Source organism: Marmota flaviventris, chromosome 4 (genome assembly GCF_047511675.1).
Source record: "Marmota flaviventris isolate mMarFla1 chromosome 4, mMarFla1.hap1, whole genome shotgun sequence".
NCBI classification, from domain to species: domain Eukaryota; kingdom Metazoa; phylum Chordata; class Mammalia; order Rodentia; family Sciuridae; genus Marmota; species Marmota flaviventris.
Window position 1 is genome coordinate 8007208 of NC_092501.1, and position 20314 is coordinate 8027521.

Genomic DNA, 20314 nt, shown 5'->3' on the forward strand with positions numbered 1-20314 from the left:
GCCTGAAATGTCCCATGAGACCATCACTCTTCCTCTTCGAGGAGCCCCACATCCGGTGGTCAGCAAGCAGGTGGACGCATGGCTCTCCACTGCCACCAGCACTCTGCATCCTTGACAGTGACTGCACTGTCGTCCACCGGGGGCCTCTCAGGAAGAAGGGCCTGAGCACAGCCTGTGGCATCCTTTGGTGATACACAGGACAATCCAACCTCCACCCTCAGGGGCCAAAGAGCAGCCCCGGGGCCCTACAGGCCTGGGAAACACAGCTCTGGGCTGGCCAGGGGGCGGTGGCAGGGTGTCTGCCCAGGAGCCCAGCCGCCTCCCTCTTCTGCGGGCCACCTCCCTCTAAACTCTCGGGCGGGAGAGCGGTCCTTCACTCAGACACCGGCAGGATGTTCTGGCTGTGAGAGTCACCTGTGAGCCCCGAGGAGCGGATGGAGCGTCTGTGGAGGACCCTGTTGAGAATCTCCCGGCAGCTTCTGCGGTACTGGTGTCTCAGCAGGCAGTACACGAAGGGGTCCGAGGCGGCCTTGCCGTAGGCCAAGCACTTGGACAGCACCCCCCAGTGGGGGCCAATGGGCGCCGCGGAGAAGATCTCCACCAGCCTGCGGAGAGACGGGACGTCACTGTCACTCAGAGCATAGCCATGCACGGACGTGGGCAGCCACAGGCAGGCTCCAGTCTGCACCCACCCACGGCTTCCTGGCCACGGGCCCTTGCTCAGAGACCACCTCTCAGGCAGCAAGGACAACAGCAGCATGATGGTGGGCGTCCACAGGCTCTTCTTTCATTCTAGACACTGTACCCTCGAACCTGGGGGATGTAATGTATCTCGCTATCTTTTCTTCTTTTTGTACTGGAGTGAATCCAGGGGTGCTGAACCATTTATCCACATCCCCAGCCCTATTTTTTGCATTTTATTCAGAGACAGGGTCTCGCTGAGTCGCTTAGGACCTCACTTAGTTGCTGGGGCTGGCTTTGAACTCCTGCCTCTGGCTCCCGAGCCACTGGGATTACAGGTGTGCACCACCGTGCCCGGCTTTATTTCTATTTCACAGATAAAGAAACATGTCCCAGGAGGTCAGATAATTTGCCGGTCAACTTTGCACGGCTGGTCAACTGCAAAGGCAGAATTTGAACTCAGCTCTGACCACCTCTAAATCCCAAGCTTCACTATGAAACGGGATGATAGCTCATGGTGCTCTGGCTTTGGCTCCAGCTCCCTGGGAATATCTCTCCACACCTTGGAACTCAGCTCTTATATGAAAAGCCAGAGGTGTAGGCAAGATGGTCCCGTCATCCTTCCCAGCGGCAGAGTCTGGCACGACTGCCCCGAGCCTGCTCTGCCTTCCTAGGAAGGCCGAGCGGGGAAAGGGCTGGGGGTCATTTGGTGACACTGCCTGAAGCTCAAAGCAGGTCCTATGCAGGACAGAAGCTGCTGGCTGAGAAGGTTGGAATTCTGGGGGGCTCTGATAAGACCAAGGTCAGGTACCCTGAAGTGACCCTCATTCACTGGGGGAGGACAAAAGAAGTCACAGCTCATGTGTCCAAGGGTACAATTCTCAGGGTCCTCCTGGCACTAGTCAATGATGCCAGTGCCAGGTTGTGAGGGGTGAGAGCCTCCTGCTGCATAAACAGACACATTAGTGTTCAGCACCCTCATATCTGGCCATGGTCCAGCATGAACATAGGATTTTAAAACAAACAAACAAAGACTCAGAGCTGGGAGAGACTTTGGAGATCATAAACCACCCTCTCCCGTGCCCATTGTTGACTGAGGACATCAAGGCCCAGAGAGGGGAGGATATTGCCCAACATCACACAGCATATCAGTGGCCGCAGTAGGTCCAGGCCCTGTATTCTACTCTGGCACCTTCTTCTACCTGACTATCTGCAGGATGGATCTCAGCAGAGCTGAGCCGGAGCTGAGCTCTGCTGCCGGCTTTAGCTGGACGTCCTGATCCCCAGGGAACTGTGGGGCTCCATTCCTCCTCAGAACTGCCCCTTTCCTGAACAGACCTCCAGCAAGTGCATCTGAGCCCCTTGGCTGCCTTTCCATTTCCCTCTCCCTTGCCCACCGCCCCCAGGGCACAGTGGATACGGCTCCTCTCAGGTCCTCGGGAGCTGAAGTGGGACCGTGTGCATTTGGGAAATATGTTCTTTTATGAGACCTATTTTTGAGAAGTGATGAATTTAAAGAGACAAAATCCTTGAATTTAGAATCCACAGCTCATGCTCACAGAGAACTAGCTGGGGGCCAGCACAGGGCTGCCGAGCCCGGCCGACTGGCACGCCAGCGGGTCTAGCCTTCTACCCCAAATTAAAGAGCTGAATATCATCAACCCATCCAGCCAGAGCAAAATCGTCATCTGACGATTCTGAAGATTTCACAGAATAAAATTATTCAGAGCAGTTTTAAATTTCACCATTTGGAAAATGCAGATGATCTATGGCACTTGGAAACCTCTGTCGGCTCCACACGAACACTCCCCAGTTAGGGTCCTCTTTGGGTCAAGCCCTGATGGACAATCTCTGATCTTACAATTCTCCTGCCGAGGGGATCATTATCCCCATCTTACAGGCAGGGACATCGAGGCTCAGAGAGGCTGGGCAGCCAGCCAGAGTCTCCATCCAACCACAGAGCAAGGCCCGGCGAGGCCACCGTGGGACCTGACTCTCAGCACTCAGGGTGAAGAAGACGTGCTCCGAGGCCCCTCGTAACTCCAAGAGCCCCTTCCCCACAGGGTCGACGTGCGCTCGGCAGGACTTTGCCTCTCGCCTCTCCCTACAGCGCACAGGGCAACTACTGCTCTGAAAAGCCAGGGTCTCTCCTTCCTCAGGCCCCAGGCAAAGGGAAGCTGGGGCGTGCGCAGAGCTGGACGAGGCTCCCCTGGCCTCCAGCAGGGGGCGCTGGGATGTCCCCCTCCGTGGCGGGCCTTGCCCCATCCTGGCTCCATCCGTTATGGGGGCTGAGAAGAAGCGAGGGTGTCCATACTGCCCAACTGTTTCTTCCTAATTCCAGGTCTGGGTAGGTGTCGGGCTGACCACAGGGTCCCTCCCAGATGACCTTTCAGACAGGGAACACTTCAGCCCATCTTCTAACACCAAGTCCCCTCCGCCACCGCTTCCTGCACCACTTCCTACACCCTCCTTGACAAGACAGGATTCCGTGACTCAGATCAGTCCCAGTCTACACTCTACACTCCTCCATTCTACCCGGGTGGCGTATTTCAGTCCCCTGCCCACCCCTCCCTCTGGTGGTCACAGTGGGTTGGTGGCCTCAGCGTTTGACAGACGGGGCAACTGGCAGAGCAGAAGCCCCCCACAGGAGCAAGCCCCCCAGCTGCCATCTAGCACGGGGCCTGGAGTTATTGGGCTCAGGTGTTAATACTCGAGACAGCATTTCCTCTTGTCTCTGTGATGAGCTAAATTGTGTCACCCTCCAATTCATACGTTGAAGTCATATCTCCAGCACCTCAGAATTGTGACCTTTGAAGGTTATTGCAGATGTAATTAATGAAGAGCAGGTCTGAGGGAGAGGGTGGGCACGGCTGACCCAACAGGACTAACGTCCTCGGGCAAGCCGAGAATCTGGGCACAGACACACACACAGGAAGGACAGCAGGTGTTAACCAAGGCAGAGGTGGGGGAGAGGCATTTGCAAGTCAAGGAACACCAGAGGCCACCAGCACACAGCCAGGGGAGAGGCCCAGGGCAGTTGTCCCTCACAGTCCCAGAAGGAAGCAGGCCGTCCACACCGCCACCCTGGGCCTCCAGGACCACATATAAGTGCCTTCCTGTTGTTTAAGCCCTTCTTTTTGGGGTACTACTATGGCAGCCCTAACAAACTGAAACCCCGAAGGCACCCACAGGGGTGAGGGATGGTCTAGCATTTGGATTTCCTGGAGTCCCTGGCCACAACATCAAAATGGCACCTCGCCCCACCCCATTCCTAGAGCCCTGTGTGTACCAAGGACAACACTGGGGGTTTGCCAAAGCTCCTTCCCCACCCTCCAGGAAGCAGGGCTTGTCCCCATACGCACTGTTCCTACTACCTGCCAGACCTGCCCATTAGGCACCAGGATGGCTTCCCACGCGCCCCCTGGGTGTAAAGCAGACAGCATTTTGAGCACATGAGCACGCACATCTCCGCCCCTGGTCTCCTGTCAGCAGGCCAGGTGAGGGGACAGCACTGGGATGGGAGAGGACAGGCAGGGGCGGTGCTCAGCTTTTTAAGCATTTCAGGCAATTCCAGTGCCAGCACTTTTGCCCTTTATGGAAGAACTCTGGGCAGCGGGGTGTGTGTGTGTGCCCCCTAGCCCTGTGCACCTGCTTGCACCTCTACACCCCTGCTGCTCCATGTGTCTGGGGACTTCCCATGAGCCACAGCTCTTCTTTGGCAGTAAGCCCCACGAGGCTGCTGCTAGCCACTCCCAGCTGGCTGTCAGAGCAGAGGGTAATGGACACAGGAGGCTGCCCACCATGGCCCCTCACTCACCGGGTCCTCTCACCTCACCCAGCAAGGAAAGAAGATGGGGACACATCTTCAAGAACTCTGAGGCATTCTCTGGACCCTGGGGAGACTGATGTCCCCACCTTCTCCATGACAGGAATCCCCAAGGAGAGCAAGTCCTGGGGGGAGGACAGCAGCCCCCGACCAGCACTTCCTCCTGGCCCCCAGGGATCAGGATCTACCAACTGATCACAAGCATCACCCACCCCACCATATCATTCTCCCAATTTTACAGAGACAAAGCCAAAGCAGTGTTGTGTCCAGGCTCTGGGCCAGGACATGAAAGAACCAGGACAGGAACCGACACCGTGGGCACCAGTGACTAGTGCCTGCCCACGCCTGGACTCAGTTTCTGCTTCCAAGAAGCCAAGCACCTTTGCATTCAAATACTGATTTTAAAGCAGTAAATTAGAGCCCGCTCTTCCTACAGTCTGTGCTCATCATCTGTCTGTCTCATTTCCCTCTCTCTCTCTCTCTCTCTCTCTCTCTCACACACACACACACACACACACACACACACACGGTGCATTTCACAACACAGGCCACAGAACACTCCTCGGCAAGCCAGCTCGTTGTCTTCCCAAGACTTCTGGAGAACTTGGTCTTCATGCTTGCAGACCTGAAAGTCATAAACTGATGCTTGAAATTTTCATGAGGCATGAGGGTGGAAAAGCGGTTTTACTGATAGAATATTAACACTCAGGAGCCACCCGCACATTGAACCTCTCTCCCAGCCACATGATCCCATTACTTTGAAAAGCCACAATAATGGGGCTGTCAGATCTGCAAATGCCTCGAAGCCTGACTGCAGTGATTTAAGACGGCCACAGTTATTTGTAAGCACAGACCACTGCAGAGATGACGGCCTGACAACTGCTTCTAGATCCGTGAACTTCAGTTCAGAAAATACTTGCGAGTGCTTCTCGAGGAGGCTGCTGTGACTCTGCAGGTCCCGCTCGGTCACTCCAGGGAGAGTCCTATTGACCCCGGATCTGAGGACACGGGAGCCAGTGTGACTGTGCAGCAGAGGTGTCAGACTCCTATTAAGACCTTTGCGAATGTCCCCCGCTGTCATCGCACACCCCCGAGCACAGCTACGGGTAGCTCTCCAGCTGGTGCATTGGGCTTTCTGAAACCATCTTTATGAGAGCCACTACTTGGTCAGCACGTGCCAACCAGGTCTGCCAACTGCTCTGCCACCAGCGCTGATGGCCTCCTGGGCTCTGCTTCAGTCACATAAGATGCTGCCAGTCAGGTGGGAGATGGGGACAGTGTCATGTGGACCCACCATTTTTACTCAGAAAATCCATGTGCCTGCTTTACAAGAGAGCCTGGGTGCTGCCTGGGTTCATGCCAAGGTGCTTGTGCTTTGACATTTGGAGGGGATAAAATCTGTCCAAGGGGCATCTCTGTGTCTCCAGTGCCTGGCCCCCAAGTCTTGTAACTGTAGCATGGGCCAAAGGATAAATTATAGCCGAGTGGCTGATGCTGACTTTGACCATTGGCTTGGCCACTCCCTGCTCATGTGTCCCTGGGCAACTCACCTCTCTGAACCTAGACTAGGATCCGAGCCCCCTTGGGCCTCGGTATTCCCACCCTGCAGGAGAGCTGTCCCAGGTGGGGCATGGAGTGTGGCCATATCCCTGGACACAGGACAGGTGTTCACCAGGTGGCAGGTATGGCCTCACAGACTGTGTTCTCCAGTAAGAAGCTGGAGACTTGAACGATCCTCGTAAACGCTGGGCTCCAGGCTGAGACGAGGCTTCCTGATCTGAGAAAGTTGTCAAGCAGATGTGACAAAGAGAAGGAGCTCCCCCGGTCAGATGGTTCTTCTCAATCAGCTCAAAGGGTGACAGATGTCACAGCACAAGCCCCCTTCTGTGTCAGCATTCCCATCCTGCCAGGCCCCCCCGTCTCCAGCCACCATCCGATCTTAGTCCAGTGTCACCCTGGATGAATCACTCGCGGGTAGGGTGCAAGCCCGGAACCTGACCAAGCCCTGGCTTCCTCGACTTATGAGGGGCATGTTGGTAGGTCCAGAGGGCACCTGTCCAGCTCTGGTACAGCCTCAGGCACCGAGTGGGACTTGCAGGGTTAAGCAGGGAAGCACAGTCCTGGGCTGGCTTAAGAGACAGAGCTTGCTCTTAACTTTTCCTTCTGAATTCCCCAACACCGTCTGTGGCTGCCTCAGTTGGATTTGATTTTCATCTCTGTGGACAGGAAGGCAGCAGAGAGCAGCACTGGCGCCTGCACCGGAGCCGTGCCCTTAGTGCCACTGGCCAAGTGAGTCCCTGGGGGTTCCGGTGTGAGCAGTGGGTGGTGGCGCTGGGGCCAGCGTGGCTCCACCAGAGCCATATTCTGTATTCATGAGGACTCCTGTGCACAGCTTTTCTCCTAGTAGATTGCTGCTTATCCCCATGAAGGATGAACAGTTATGTGCATGTTTTTTAAAACTCAAAATACATCAAACCCATTTGGAAACATAAAACTGAAAATACATCCATCCATCCACATTGACTTGTGAACCTACCATCAATTGTACTAAAAAAGTATTGCTGGGCACCATTGAAGGAATCAATCCACAAACAAAAATGGGAAAAGCTGGAAAATGAGATTAACCCAGAGAAAAGTCCGATTATTTGAAGCTGGAGCTATGACCTGTTCTCCAGGCGTTCAAGTTCATCTCGTGAGCCCATGACTCCCTTCCCCTGCTATAAGCCCACTCCTTATATCAGAGGGAGGGAGGACAATGACCAGGGATGTCATCCACACAGGCCTGTGCCACACACACCAGTGCTCTGAGTCCTCTTATCCTCATGACCCACACTCCCTCTGGAGGCCCAGCAAGGCCAGGGCACTGGCCCCGAGGTCATGCAGTGGAGGGATGGAGCTGGGGTTTGGCTTGGGAGGCACACATCACAGCCACACTGCTGACCACGCACTCCACCTCCCGGGAAGGCAAGGGGACCTGTTCTCCTCTGTCACGGTGCAGGGGCTTGTGTCCTGTGAGAACTCTGGCTTCATGGCTGGATTAGTGGGTCTCAATCCATGGTTCCCAGCCAGGGAAAAGTCTGGTCCCCAACAGATCTTGGGCAATGTCTGAGGCATTTTCAGTTATTGAAACTGGGGGGCTGGAGAGGGGAGCCACCCTCCTGACATCCAGTGTGTGGGGCCAGGGAAGCTGTTAGACATCAAAGAATGTCAATGACGCTGAGGTCTAGTAGACAGTTCTAGAAGGAAGAACCGGTGAGTCTGCTCTGCACAGATCAACCTGTCCAGAGACCCGAAGGCAGTTCTAGGTCCTGTGTTCATGGTAAGATGAGGTCAGTTAGGTCTCCCAGAAGGAAGCAGCACACCAGGGAAGAGAGAGTGGCGGGGGGCACCGGAGCTGGGTGGTCTAAGGAAGAAAAGACGACTGGGCACAGGGAGGCGGCTCCCTGCCCATCTGCAAGTCTGGGAGCAAAGCGCCTTCTCCTGGGCTGCAGAGGGCAGAACTGGGCTCAGTGGCTGACGCTACAGCAAACCAGGCTTCAGCGTGACGTAAGGACCACAGGGAGGAGGCAGAGAACTGTCCACAGTGGGTCCCCTCCCAGGGTGTCAGAGTGCCAGGTGACAGTGTGGCAGCGGTGCTCTTCCAGGACCCTGCAGCTGAGGGGTCTGGGGCTCACTGGGATGCTGGGCTGTGCTGTCTCAATGTCTTTCTGTCTGTCACACACACACAACTCTGTACAGACCCCACTTTCCAGGCTTGACAGAAGCTCCTTCTCCACCTCCTCATAGAACACGGAAGTTCTTTGCTACCGTCCACTTCCCAGACTTTGGAGCCACTATGGATACACAGTCACTGGGTGTTTCCTTCCCTTCAGTCCACAAAACAGACTGGGTGATAAGTTCTTTTTCTTTTTTTCTGGCTGAGGCTGACATGGGGCAATGTCATGGCCAAAGCGGGCTGGCTTGAGGAAGGTGAACCCGAGAACAGCGGCCTGCAGTTGGCCAGCTCGGGCTGCAGATCTGGGGAGCACAAGCCCGTCTGGGAACATGGGAAAGGCCCCAGCCCCAGCAGAGGTGGCCCACCTGGCTGAGTGCAGGACATGCTCCCCAAGCCTGCAGTGTCTTGGCTGGGGACACCCGGGGCTGCACTAACCAGCATTCAGTGGGCAGCAGGAGCCCAGGCCTAGAACACGGTCTCTTCTGCTTTTCTTCCTGCTTCCTTGTGTTAGGCCTCCTGGGGTTGTGGGCCTGGGCAAAGGATTGGAACGCTGTGATTTGGAATGCAGTGGAGTTGGGGGTGAGGGGTCTCTCACGCCTTTTTGGTTCTGAGTCTAACCTGAAATAATTCAAGTTGGACTAGGAGAACAGTATGGAGGTTCCTCAAGAAACTAAAAGGAGATCTACCACACGATCTAGCTGCCCCACTTCCAGGTGTATGTCCAAGGGAAATGAAACCAGCATCCCCAGGAGACACCTACACACCCATGTTTATTGCGGTACTGTTCACCGTAGCTGAGATGGGAGATCAACCCTGATGCTGGTCAGCACATGAAGGGTAAAGAAAATGTGGAATATTCAGTCATAAAAAGAATGTAATTTGGCCAGGCACAGTGACACACACCTGTAATCCCAGTGGCTTGGGAGACAGAGGCAGGAGGTTTGCAAGTTCAAAGCCAGCCTCAGCAAATTAGCAAGGCCCTAAGCCATTGAGTAAGACTCTGTATTAAAATTTAAAAAAAAAAAAAAAAAGGTTGGGGATGCGGCTCAGTGGCTGAATGTCCCTGGTTTCAACCCTCAGTACCAAAAAGAAAAAAGAAATTTCCAACCAAATAAATAGAACTGGACAACATTGTGTTGAGTGAGATGAGTCAGATACAGAAAGATAAAAATCCACACGTTCTCATACGGATGGATGTTAAGTCCATCTGGATGTGAAATAGGGATTACTAAAGCTGGAAGGGGGCAGGGACTCACAGGCTGGATTGTAGGTCCCCAAAGAGTGCAGACAGCAGTCATATGCTCCAGCACAGTGGGGTGACTGCAGTTCCCAACAACCTTTTACATATTTCATGAACAACTACAAGAGAGAGCTCAAAGCCTCCAGACTTGAAGTAATGCTAAGGAGACGGCACTGCTAACGACCCTGATTTGATCAGTGCACACTGTAGACACATTTTGAAATATCACACTGTCCCTCATAAATACACTCAATTCCTACATAGTAATCAAAAAATTCAAAAAAAATGTTTAAGGAGATGGAAATGTTAGCACCCCAGTTTGATCATTCCACACTGTACACATGCATCAAATTATCACTGTACCCCATGACTGGGCACCAGTAAAACAATAATTAATATTCATAAAAAGAATCCAAGGCTGAAGAGGAAAAGCACACACAGACCCAGGTGAGTGCCCTGTGTCCCCACTGCACCCTGGAGAAGAACTGGGGCCAGGAGAGGGTGCTCTTGCTAAGGGTCCTGGGCTTGCTCTGCTCTCCTAAGCCCCACCCCCCTCACACCAGGGCTCAGCTCACCTGGTGATCACGTAGGGGCCGAAGCACACGAGGAAGGTCCCTATGAAGGTGCTGATCTTCTTGGTGGCCCGCTGCCGCCTCCGCTTCTGTTCCTCCAGACAGCGTTCCCGCACACTGTGTGGAAGAGAGAGAAGGTGACTCACAGGCAGCCTGGCAGCTCACAGTGAGGTACTACTGACAGACTCACACAGTGACTTCCAGAGTAGGCACTGGGCTATGGAGCCCAAGAGACCTGGGGTCAAGTCTTGGCTGCAGCTGTGTGACCGTGAGCAAGCTGTGTGACACTGCTAAGCCTGAGGCCATCGTCTGTAATATAACAACACCCAGTGCCTGTTGGATGTGTGTGCTCTCTTGTACACACCATAAGGCCATGTCAGCACACAGATATGTGAAAGGCATTCAGCCCATACAGCAGGTGAAGCAGGAGCAATTGTGCTTAAGTGAGTCCCAATAAAATCGACTCTTCCTGCTACACTTGCATCATTCACTCACACCTACTACGCACCAGCCCTCGGAACCACTCTTACCGAGCAGAGTTTCTAGTTCTTAACTTCACCCCGATCAGTGGATCAGTCCTGCGGGGTGCTTTTCACCTGCCCTGTTTTTCAATGAACGCCATGAGTTCTGTGAGGCCAAACAGCCTGCTCAGCTGGCCGGCAGGGGGGCCGAATCCTATCCATGTGACTCAAAGCTGGCCTTTCCCCCGGGGCACCGCGTCCCTGAATGTGGCATGGCATGGGGCTTCCTTTCCTCCACATCCTCAGCCTGTTTCCATCCCCACACCTCAACCCTGCCAGGAGCTAGAGAGCCCATATTGTTGGGTCACCGATTCCTCCAGAGACGGAGTTTGGAGAAGCCAGGAGGCCACCAAGTCCTCGTGGAATCAGGGAGCAGTTTGGAGAAAGGAAATGGGAGCCACCAATGCCTCTGACCACGCCTGCTCCTGCTCTGATCCACTCCAGGGCCTGCCCAGAACTGGTACCCAAAGGCCCGCGAAAAGCAGAGGCTCTGTGACCCATTGTGTGCAGCGACAGGAGGAGTGTGAGCTACAGCTACTTTGCCTGTTATCACGGGTGAGGAGGTCCGGGAGGCAAGCTGGCCCAGGCTCCACGCGCTCCATCTCACGGCACCCAACCTGGGCAGGTTCTTTTAATGTGTAGGTTCTAAATAATTCAACTGACTAAAGATGGCCAGGAGGAAACTGTGGACAGCGTTCCCAGGAAGCGAAGATAGCCTGGCAGAGTCAGGCACCAGCTGCCAGTGACCCCCTGTTCAACCAGAGCAAGCAGCAGGGAGGGGACCGGAGACCCAGGTCCAGGAGCACCGGCAGCGCCCGGGCAGCGCCCGTCCTTCCAGGGCACCCATCATCTTACTAGTGCTCAGAGCTCTTCTACTCAGACTTCCTGTCGCAGATGGACAACGCCGTGTAGCTTTGGACTGACAGGTCCTGAAATTCGCACGGAACTGTTTTCCCTTGACTTTGCCTTTCCAGGAATCCACAGAGGAACTGGGAGCTGAGCTTGGTAGGAACAGGTTTCATATGGGTTGAAAATGCACTGCTCATGACTAATATTGCTCATCAATTCCTAGTCACTATACAACAGCCACATTCCCAAGTCTTCAGTATGTGCCACGCCAGACCCTGTGACAGGAGCTCACGTGCATTTGTTTATCTGATACTCACGACTCTACAAGCTGAGGGCTGATATCAGTACAGTCCCCATTTTTCAGATAAGGAGACGGAGGCTCAGAGGAGTTAAGTGATTTTTTTCCCAAGATCACACAGTTGGTGAGTGATGGCAGTGGGGTAAGCAATGTGTTCCTGCTTCTCTGAGATGTCCTGTTTAAACATGACAGTCCTGCATTCTAAATGGTCTGCAGGGGGCTGTCCTGGTTTTAAAAGGAAAGCCCCATGTCTGGGAGCCCCTCTCAGTCCCAAGACCCTGGGTGGTGGCAGGAGTCCAGGCACTGGCTCTGCAGCCTTCAGCAACACCTGCTGACAGTCTGAATCACTATGTCTCCTAGGGAGGCACCAGGACTCGGATTTCTCCACCCAGGACACGTGAAGAACACGACAGGCACACAGTGGGGGCTAAGGTCACATCCCCAGAGATGGGCTTTAATCTCCCGACTTTCCGATTGCACTTGAGTGCCTGCAAGTTTTCTACCCAAGTCCTCTGCTCAGGCGACACTTGCAGGGTGTAGGTGAGGAGGAGGGAATGCTGTGGCCCCACCCCAGAGGCCAGGGTGCAAGGAGGTGACCAACTCAACTATCTTGGTTTAAAACGCAAAGTCCCAAGCCTGGGAAGCCCTCAGACCCAGGCAAACCAGGACGATGGGGATCCTGTCGTGCTCGATGTCAGCATTAGTCCTCACCACGGGGGCCCCTCATTTGACCACTCATGCATTTCCCCCAGGACTTTCAGTGCTATCCATGACAGGTGTGCTGCAAGACACAAGCCAGGTGTCCTGTGCCATCTCTGCACACTGCCCCCTGACAAGCAGAGCATTCTGGGCATCTCCTGAAAAGAAGCACCAAATTCATATACAGGACTCAGGAAGAGGACCCCAGAGCAACTGGGGCTGGGCCCTCTCCATCTGTGACCTGACAGACTGCCAACTCCCAGGGGCTTAGAACAACCCTGTGGGGGAAGGAGCTCTGGCTTAGGGGTCTGAAGCTCTGCCCTTAGCTGTGTGACCTCCTGGAAGTCACCTGACCTCCCTGAACCCAGTTTCTCATTTATCTAAGGGGCTGTCACAACAGGCATAACTAGAGCTGCTGTTCATCATAGGGACAGATAGGGCTTGCCAGCCATAGGGCCACTGCGGAGGACAGAGCTCCTTGGGTCCTCCCAATAGGAACTCAGGTCCCTGCTTTGGGGCCGAGAACCTAGCTGTCTCCAGGTGAGCAGCAGCCCCCTCACCTTGCCACATGGAAAACCTCTCCCCCAAAACACAAGAGGTCCTTGGGAATAGGGAAGCTTCACGGGTCTTCAGAAGGACAGTAGCACTTCGGTGACCTGAAAGAGTGAAATGGACCCTTCACAGGCTCAGATGACCAGGGTCACTCCCTGTGCTGTAAAAACTACGGGGAAATAACTTCCTGCTTCCAAAAGGCCTGTGCAGAGGGGAAATGAAAGGGCAAGCACTCTGCTGTCACATACGTCAGTGGTGACCACGGTTCTAGGCTCTAAGCCTCACACCCAGAAAATACGTAACGAGTGTAACATCGTGGGAAAACTCACTCAGTCACTTTTTTTGTTTAAGTTGTCAATGGGCCTTTGTTTTCTCTTATTTGTTTAAATATGTGATACTGAGAATCGAACCCAGTGCCTCACACATGCTAGGCAAGCACTCTGCCACTGAGCCACAACCGCAGCCCCCAACTCAGTCACTTTTTAAGTGATCTTTTCAAAAGAGATGACCGTGAGCTAGAAATACGTTCTAAAATCGATTTTTTTAAAAGTGAACTGTAAGCATCTTAACCCTATCAGACAAAGTGAGGATGGTCAACAGTGTGAAACACCTCCACTGGCCTGGCCTCCATTCTTGGTTGCTAACCTAGTGGTTAAGCATGAAAACCAGAGCCAGACCTCAGGATTTAATACAGGCACCATCACTTCATTACTGTGTGGCCTTGGGCAAGTTACACAGCTTTTCTGTGCATCAGCTTAGTCATGTCTAAAATGAGAGTAATGAGTCTGTACTTTGTAGGGTTACACTGGGAATAACTGAATTAATGCTCAGTAAATACTCAATAAATGCTGACCATTAATTTTCATTCTTCATTCAATAGAAACTTATTCAATAATTCCATACTATGTTTCAACTCTGCCCTGAAACTCCTCTCCCACTGCAAGAGTCCTGCCCTGAGCATTTATAAACAGGAGCTGGAGCCAGGGACTGCCCCAGGGGTGCGGTAAGGCAGAGCCAGCAGCCAGGTGCCTGAGACTAAGTCCTGACTCCCTGAGGACTGTGACCCCACTGGGCCTCCAGGGACCCCAAGTGACTGTCCTTACCTGGCTGTGTGGAGCACAGAGGGCATCTGTAGACTATGAACTGTGCCTGGGGTTGTGTCTCTGCTGGGACAGAGCCACTAGATGCTAGGGCCATGACGGCATCCACCCAGCTCACAGCCCCAAGGGAAAGAGGACCTGCTACCCAGACAGTGGTGTGCGGGTGGGACTGGCATCCGGCCACTGACTCCAAGCCAAGCTGCAGTCAGGAACCTCATCACCCCCTCCCTGAACTTTGGAGAAAGAGGAGGCTGGCTCCACTTTTCCTCCCTGGGATCTTCTACTTCCCAGGTGAGAAGAGGGAAGTGGCAGGAGATGAGTGAGGCAGGGTGGTCCCTTTCCCCGGGAAGCAGCCAGCTTCTGGCTTGTCTCTGCCATGGTTTAGGCGCAGCCTGGGCGCCCTCGCCCACTCCCAGAGCAGTGGCATCATGAAAGCGCTTGGCGTTGGCTGCCGCGTTCTCCCTCCAGAGCTTTGCAAATCCAGGCTCCTGGAAATCTTGGAACCCCTGAGCCGGTCTTGTGTTCATCTGCACATCATGACACTGGGGTCCAGCAGAGGGGGTTGGGACATGTCTAAGGCCACTCAGGAAATTCTGGACAGGACCAGACCTCATCCCAGGTCTGATGACCCTAGGTTCTGGGGTGTTCCCCCAACCCCACTGTCACCCATAGAAATCACCAAGTGCTGAGCGTTCTGACAGTCCTGGGCCTGGTGGTGGCACCTGGAATCCTTGGATCCATGGGAGGAATCAGAGCAGAGGCTGAGCCTCCCCCACCCACAGCTGGCAACATGGCCAGGGGGCAAGCAAGTCAGCTTTGCAGCGGAGTTGGGGCGGGTCCACCCCAGTCTGTGCAAGACAAAGGGGAGAGGCTGTCCAGCATTGTGACTCCTGGGGTCAAAGACAGGCTCCTAGCAGGCCTTGTCACCAGGTGAAAGGGGTGGCAATTCCGGGAAGGTCTGAAGAGTCAGTGAATGAGGCAACCTCTGCTGTCACCTTCCAGCCACAGCTACCTCCCTGCCCTCCACACAGAGCCTGGGTCCTGAGTGACCCCAGCTGACTGTAGTTCAGTCTCAGCCCATGCTCAAGCACTCACAAAGTGACCCATTTTGGATTTCCAGCTTTTAAGGCAAGGGACAAGCTGACTCACAGTAGGAAAGAGCCCTAAGTTTGGGCCAGGATGCTGGTACAACTTGACCCCCCATCTTGGGGATCCATACTGCTCCCCATGTAATGGCCAGTTCACAGGGCAAAGGGGATTGCCCAGCCCACACTTCCATTGTAGACCAAATTCTCAGTGCTTGGAGCATGGCATTCTTTGCCCAAATGCCTTGATCCTGCTCCCAAAATGTGTGCAGGCATCTCCTGCTGGCCCCGTGCCTCTGAGGGTGGACTATGTGGCCTGAGTGCCTCGCTTTAGGCCTGAGGAGCAGCATTAGTGAGCAGTGTGTGTTCGTGGCTTTGCAGCCTGCAATGTGCTCCAGGTGCACAGGGCCCCTGCAGTGCTGGGTAGGCCAGCATGGGAGGTGAGGCCAGTGGCCCAGCTCCCCTCTCCCCAGCAAGAACAAGGCTGACCTCCAAGGAGCCTGTAGAGGCTAAACGTGAACTCCACCTTGCAGGAAAGGTGTATTTGCCAAAGTAAGGGGACAGAACATGTTCCATTTGCCAGTTAGTGAGCTTAGTTTAGAGCACCTACACGTCTAGACACACTGCTGGTGAGCCTCCATTTGCCTAACTGCTCCACAGACCAGGGGATGATTCTGGACTCAAGCTACTTTCTGGATCTGCTAAATCAGACAAGTGCCTCACTTCCTGTCTCCCAGTTTCCTCATCTGTAAAGTCAAGGGCATGGTGAGGTTCTGACTACGATGCCACCACTTGACATCCTCCAGAGCCAGCTGTCAGTCAGCCTCTGTGGGCATGGTTCATAGGACATAGAGGGGAGGCCCTGCAGACCCTTTGAATTTTTAGGGGAGAGCCCAGGCTGCTTCTGGGTTGAGTCCTCTTTCAGCATCCTCCTTCTCAAAAGTCCTTAACCCAAACCAATGAGCCTGGCCCTGCAGTGGACTGGATAGAGCAGGCACCTGCATGCATGCCTAGCAGCACCAGGGAGGGGTGGCTGTAGCGGGTCAGGAGTTGGGACTAGAGAGAAGTGCACACTGAGCTGAGCCGGTGGAGGGCTAGGTGTGGATCAGACATTGGAAACTCCAACCTGCCTGGAAAATGTAATCACTGGAGAAATGCCACAGACAGGCAGGGGCACGGGATGCTGCTCAAGGCTGTATTTAAAGAAGAGAAGGTCCCTGCCGTTTGGGGGTGTTGAAGAAAGGGGGCATGGCTTGCTGCACATCACATTAATATCCTGCAGAAAGAGCTGATACCACCAGAGCCTCCTGACAAATGCCACACTGGGCATCAGGGATCCTGAAATGGGTCCCAGGAGGCTAAGAAAAACTTCCAGGGAGCCCAAACTCCACCAGCCACCCTGGCTGCTCAGAGAAAGCAGTCTGGCTTCTGAAAACCCAGGACTGGCACCCACGGTCACACAGGCTCTTGGCACCAAATTGGGTGAGGAGGCCCCAGTGAGAGGATGCAGAGACAGCCCCAGAGCGAGCTGTGTAGTTCTGCATTTGCGTGAGGAAGAATTTGGAGCTGCCAAGACAGATGCCAGAGGACTCGCTGTCAGGGAGTCCCCTGAGGCATGTCTGTCTCTTCTAGGTGGGCAAAAGCCCTCAGGGAGGGACAAGGCAGTGTCCGCTGAGTGGCCCACTGCTCCACAGCATCCATGGAGCTGGTGCAATGGGAGTCGGGTGGGGCCTCCTGACCCTGGATGTGAGTGGGGCCTCTGGGAGTGGGGCAGGGGCTGAGGCTACCCAGAAACCTGTCCTCTCCAACAAGGCTGTCTCTGCTCCTGAGCCCTGAAGGGCCTGGGGTGGTAGGTACAGGAGCTCCTCGGGGTCCCCCAGAGGGGAGTGGGGAGAGGAGGGCCCTTCCCTAAGATCTCCCCAGGAACTCTCCCACAGTGTCTGGCTTGGAGTAAGAGAGAGAGATTTGCTGCTGGCCCCTGTCCCCTAAATGGGCTGAAAGGGAGTCACTGCCCTCCCCCGCCCCGCTTCTAGAAGTCGAACAGGAACTAGTCTAAATAAGAACTGACTCTTTTCCCAGTTCCATCTCTTCTCTGCTGTGAAACTCATGGTGAGGGGCCCTCTCTAGGACTTGTTCAAGTCCTGGAGTTAAACAACATTTCCTTGCATCTTCTAAGAGCAGTCCTGGCCTGAGCCCCAGGGATGCACCTTCTAAAGTGGAGGGTGATGGGAAGCGGACAGGTCTGCGAGTGTGGCTGCAGCATGTTCCTCCCACACACTGAGCCGGGCACAGGCAGTGAGAGCTGCTGCATGTACATTTTGCATGTCATTCTGTGAGGAAGGCTCTGTGGTGAGAAGATTGTTCTAGCATGTAATCAGGAGTGGCTGTTCTTGGGAGCAAAAATGGACCCATACCTCCACGCCTTTATATGTGCAGGCATGGCGAGATTCAAGGACCGCGCATTACTGCTCATGGTTGAAAAGCTTAGCAAGGAACCCTTGTTCAGACTGACACCTCTGGTCTGCTAGGTGCTGGGCAGGAACATGTGCATCCTGGGTCCAGGGCTCTGCTCACAGCAGGAAGGCCCTAGCTTCTCTCACCAGGGCTCTCTGCCTGCCTCACCTCCTGCACCTATCAGGATACCAAAGCCCTTACCTAGGGTCTCAGGCAACAGAGGGGGAGCCTGCTTTCCATGGACAAAAACAGCAGCATTCGAAGAGACACACCAGCACTTTCCCTCTTTGCTTTCCTAATCTCATGAGGAAAGCCAGGTGAGCTCAGGACAGCTCAGCTTACAGTTCCTTCCTCTCCCGGGGGGGTTCTGGGGATGGCAGAGGTTCTCAGCAGTACTTGGGCTTGCTGCCTCCCTCTGCCCTCCTGAGAAACAGCAGCTAGATGGGGCCGGAAGTGGGTGGGCAGGCTGTCTCAGGAGCCTCAGGCTCCAAGGCCAGGTGACACTGGACAGTGCTTTCTGGAGGGTGAGAGCAATTCCATCCCCTCAGAGCCAGCAACAGGGAAGGGCACAGCCTGGTTCCATCTGGCAAGGACTCTCTCTCTCTCTCTCTCTCTCTCTCTCTCTCTCTCACACACACACACACACACACACACACACACACAGAGGGTCAGGACACAGGCAGTGCCAGACACTGGAGAGAGGAAGGGCCCAGAGGAGCAGCCCTGCTCAGTTTGAAGAGCTCTCAAGGGCTTCCTAAGGCTCTGGCCACCCTGTCAGGGTCCGAGTCAAACCTTAAACAGTGAACAGAGCCCACTGTCTTCCCATGTCACTTAAACTGACAGCTACAAACACAGACAAGGACAAGGAAGACCAAGTTAGTTCTGACTGATTTTGCTTCAGAAAGTGGCATGTCCCATATCACCCATGTTTTTGGTGGCCCTGATCTGTTGAGTTTAGGCACCTGCTAAGTCCCGAGGACGTCCCCTCCCTACCCTGGCTTTCTGAGGAGGAAATGGAGCTTGTTGGAAGAGTTGTTTCCCCACGATCCACACTGGGTCCCCAGACCCCCACTCCCACCGACTTCTCGCCCAGTTCCCGGAGCGCCGGCTCGGGCACCTCACCTGGGATGGATGTCCACCAGCAGCACGAGCGTCTGCATGGTGATCACGTCGATGCGCTTGCAGTGGAAGCGGGCCACCTTGAGCACCTTGAGGTACGTGAAGCAGAGCACAACGAAGGACAGCAGGAAGCTGAGCGCGTGGAAGGCGCCGGTGAAGACCGCGAAGCGCAGGCGCTCCTCTGGCCGCCGGCTACACAGCGTGCAGGACGCGTACAGCTGGTGGAAGCCCAGCCAGGACAGGGCGAGCGCGGCCGCAGGGAAAGTGAGCGCGTGCAGCCACGTGTAGGCCACCATGAGCGCAGCGTCGCGGAGGCGCATCTTAGCGCGATAGCTCAGCGGGAAGACCACGGCCACCCAGCGGTCGATGCTGAGCGCGGCCATGCTGAGCATGGAGTTGGAGGCCAGGAAGGTGTCGAGGAAGGCGGCCAGGCGGCACAGGCGGTCGCCGGCCGGCTGCCGCTGCGCCACGACGCCGGCCAGCGTGAGTGGCATGTTGAGCACGGTGCACAGCAGGTTGCCGCACGTGAGGTTGAGGGTGAAGAGCGCCGGCGCCTGGCGGCGGATGTCGGCGCTGTGCAGGAGGCAGAGCAGCACCAGCGCGTTGGACAGCAGCGAGACGCCCATCGTGCCCACCAGCAGCCCCGCCAGGCCCGCGTCCCACGAGTTCATGGTGCGCGCCCGCCGCCCGCGCTCAGGGTCCGCAACCCGGCGCTGCCATGGCGCAGCCCGCGGCCGCCTCAGCCCCTCGGCGCCGCCGCCGCCCCGCGACCCCCGGCCCCTGCCGCCATGGCTCCCTGGAGGAAGCGCGGCCGCCCCGAGCCCCGCGCCACCCCCTGGACAGGCACCTGGACGCGCAGCCACCCCGGAGCCCGCGCCACCTCCTGGGCTGGCAGCTGGGCGCTCAGCTCACCCCCAGACCCCGCACCGCTTCGGTCAAGCGCGCGGTGCCGTGCGCTGCTGAACCTGGAGCCTTTAACGCCCTGGGATCCTTGAGGGCTGGCGCTTCCAGCTCTGCCTCTGCTCTGCTCTCTGCTCGCTCCTGCCCTCGCTCCGTCCCTCTCCGTCTTCTCGCTCTGCACACCCTCTGCTCTCTCGCTGTCTCTGCCTCCCTCTCTCCGCTAGCTCCTTCTCGCCTGCTCTCCCCCCTGCTCTCCCCTCCACCCCCTCCTCCTCTCCCTCTCCCTCTCCCTCTTTCTCCCTCTGCTGTCTCTCCGTCTGTCTCTCCCACCCCCAATTTTCTCCTCCCCTCTTGTTCTCTCCCCTCCCCCTTCTCTCCCTAGAATCTGACTGCTTCTGTCATGGAAATCCCCACTGATACACACGCACACACACACTCTCTCTCACTCGCTGACACTGACACACTTGGAGGGAATGAGCCCTGAGGCTCCTGTGCAGGGTGATCGCTCCCTGTGGCTCTCCCTCCCCCTTCCCCTGCCTTCCTCTTCTGTGTGTCAGGCTGAATTAAGAAAGGCTTTCAGGGAAGGGAGGGATGCCTGCACCTTCACACTTCTGTACCACCTGTCCCCCCACAATGCTAGCCTAGGAGAAGGGGTACAGCCCTAGCCCACCTGTCCCACTGCTGAGCTGCCCAGGGATTGTGC

General features: G+C 55.4%; 1 protein-coding gene across 1 annotated transcript; it reads right to left on the bottom strand.

The window, feature by feature from the left end:
* Positions 1–373: 373 nt before the first annotated feature.
* On the bottom strand, positions 374–19382 carry Gpr26 (G protein-coupled receptor 26). Its single transcript, XM_027929874.2, has 3 exons — positions 18715–19382; positions 10038–10151; positions 374–605 (listed from the first exon to the last, which is right to left on the bottom strand). The coding sequence occupies exons 1-3, from the start codon at positions 19380–19382 to the stop codon at positions 374–376; spliced, it is 1014 nt and encodes a 337-aa protein (XP_027785675.1).
* Positions 19383–20314: the final 932 nt, after the last annotated feature.

Bases quoted from the DNA above. Each gene is read 5' to 3' on its own strand.
- Gpr26 (XM_027929874.2), bottom strand. From the start codon at position 19,382: ATGAACTCGTGGGACGCGGGCCTGGCGGGGCTGCTGGTGGGCACGATG. The intron at 10,152-18,714 runs GTGAGGTGCCCG...TCTTCCACACAG, and splicing joins CTGGTGGACATCCATCCCAG to TGTGCGGGAACGCTGTCTGG. The intron at 606-10,037 runs GTGAGCTGAGCC...GTCTCTCCGCAG, and splicing joins GGCCCCTACGTGATCACCAG to GCTGGTGGAGATCTTCTCCG.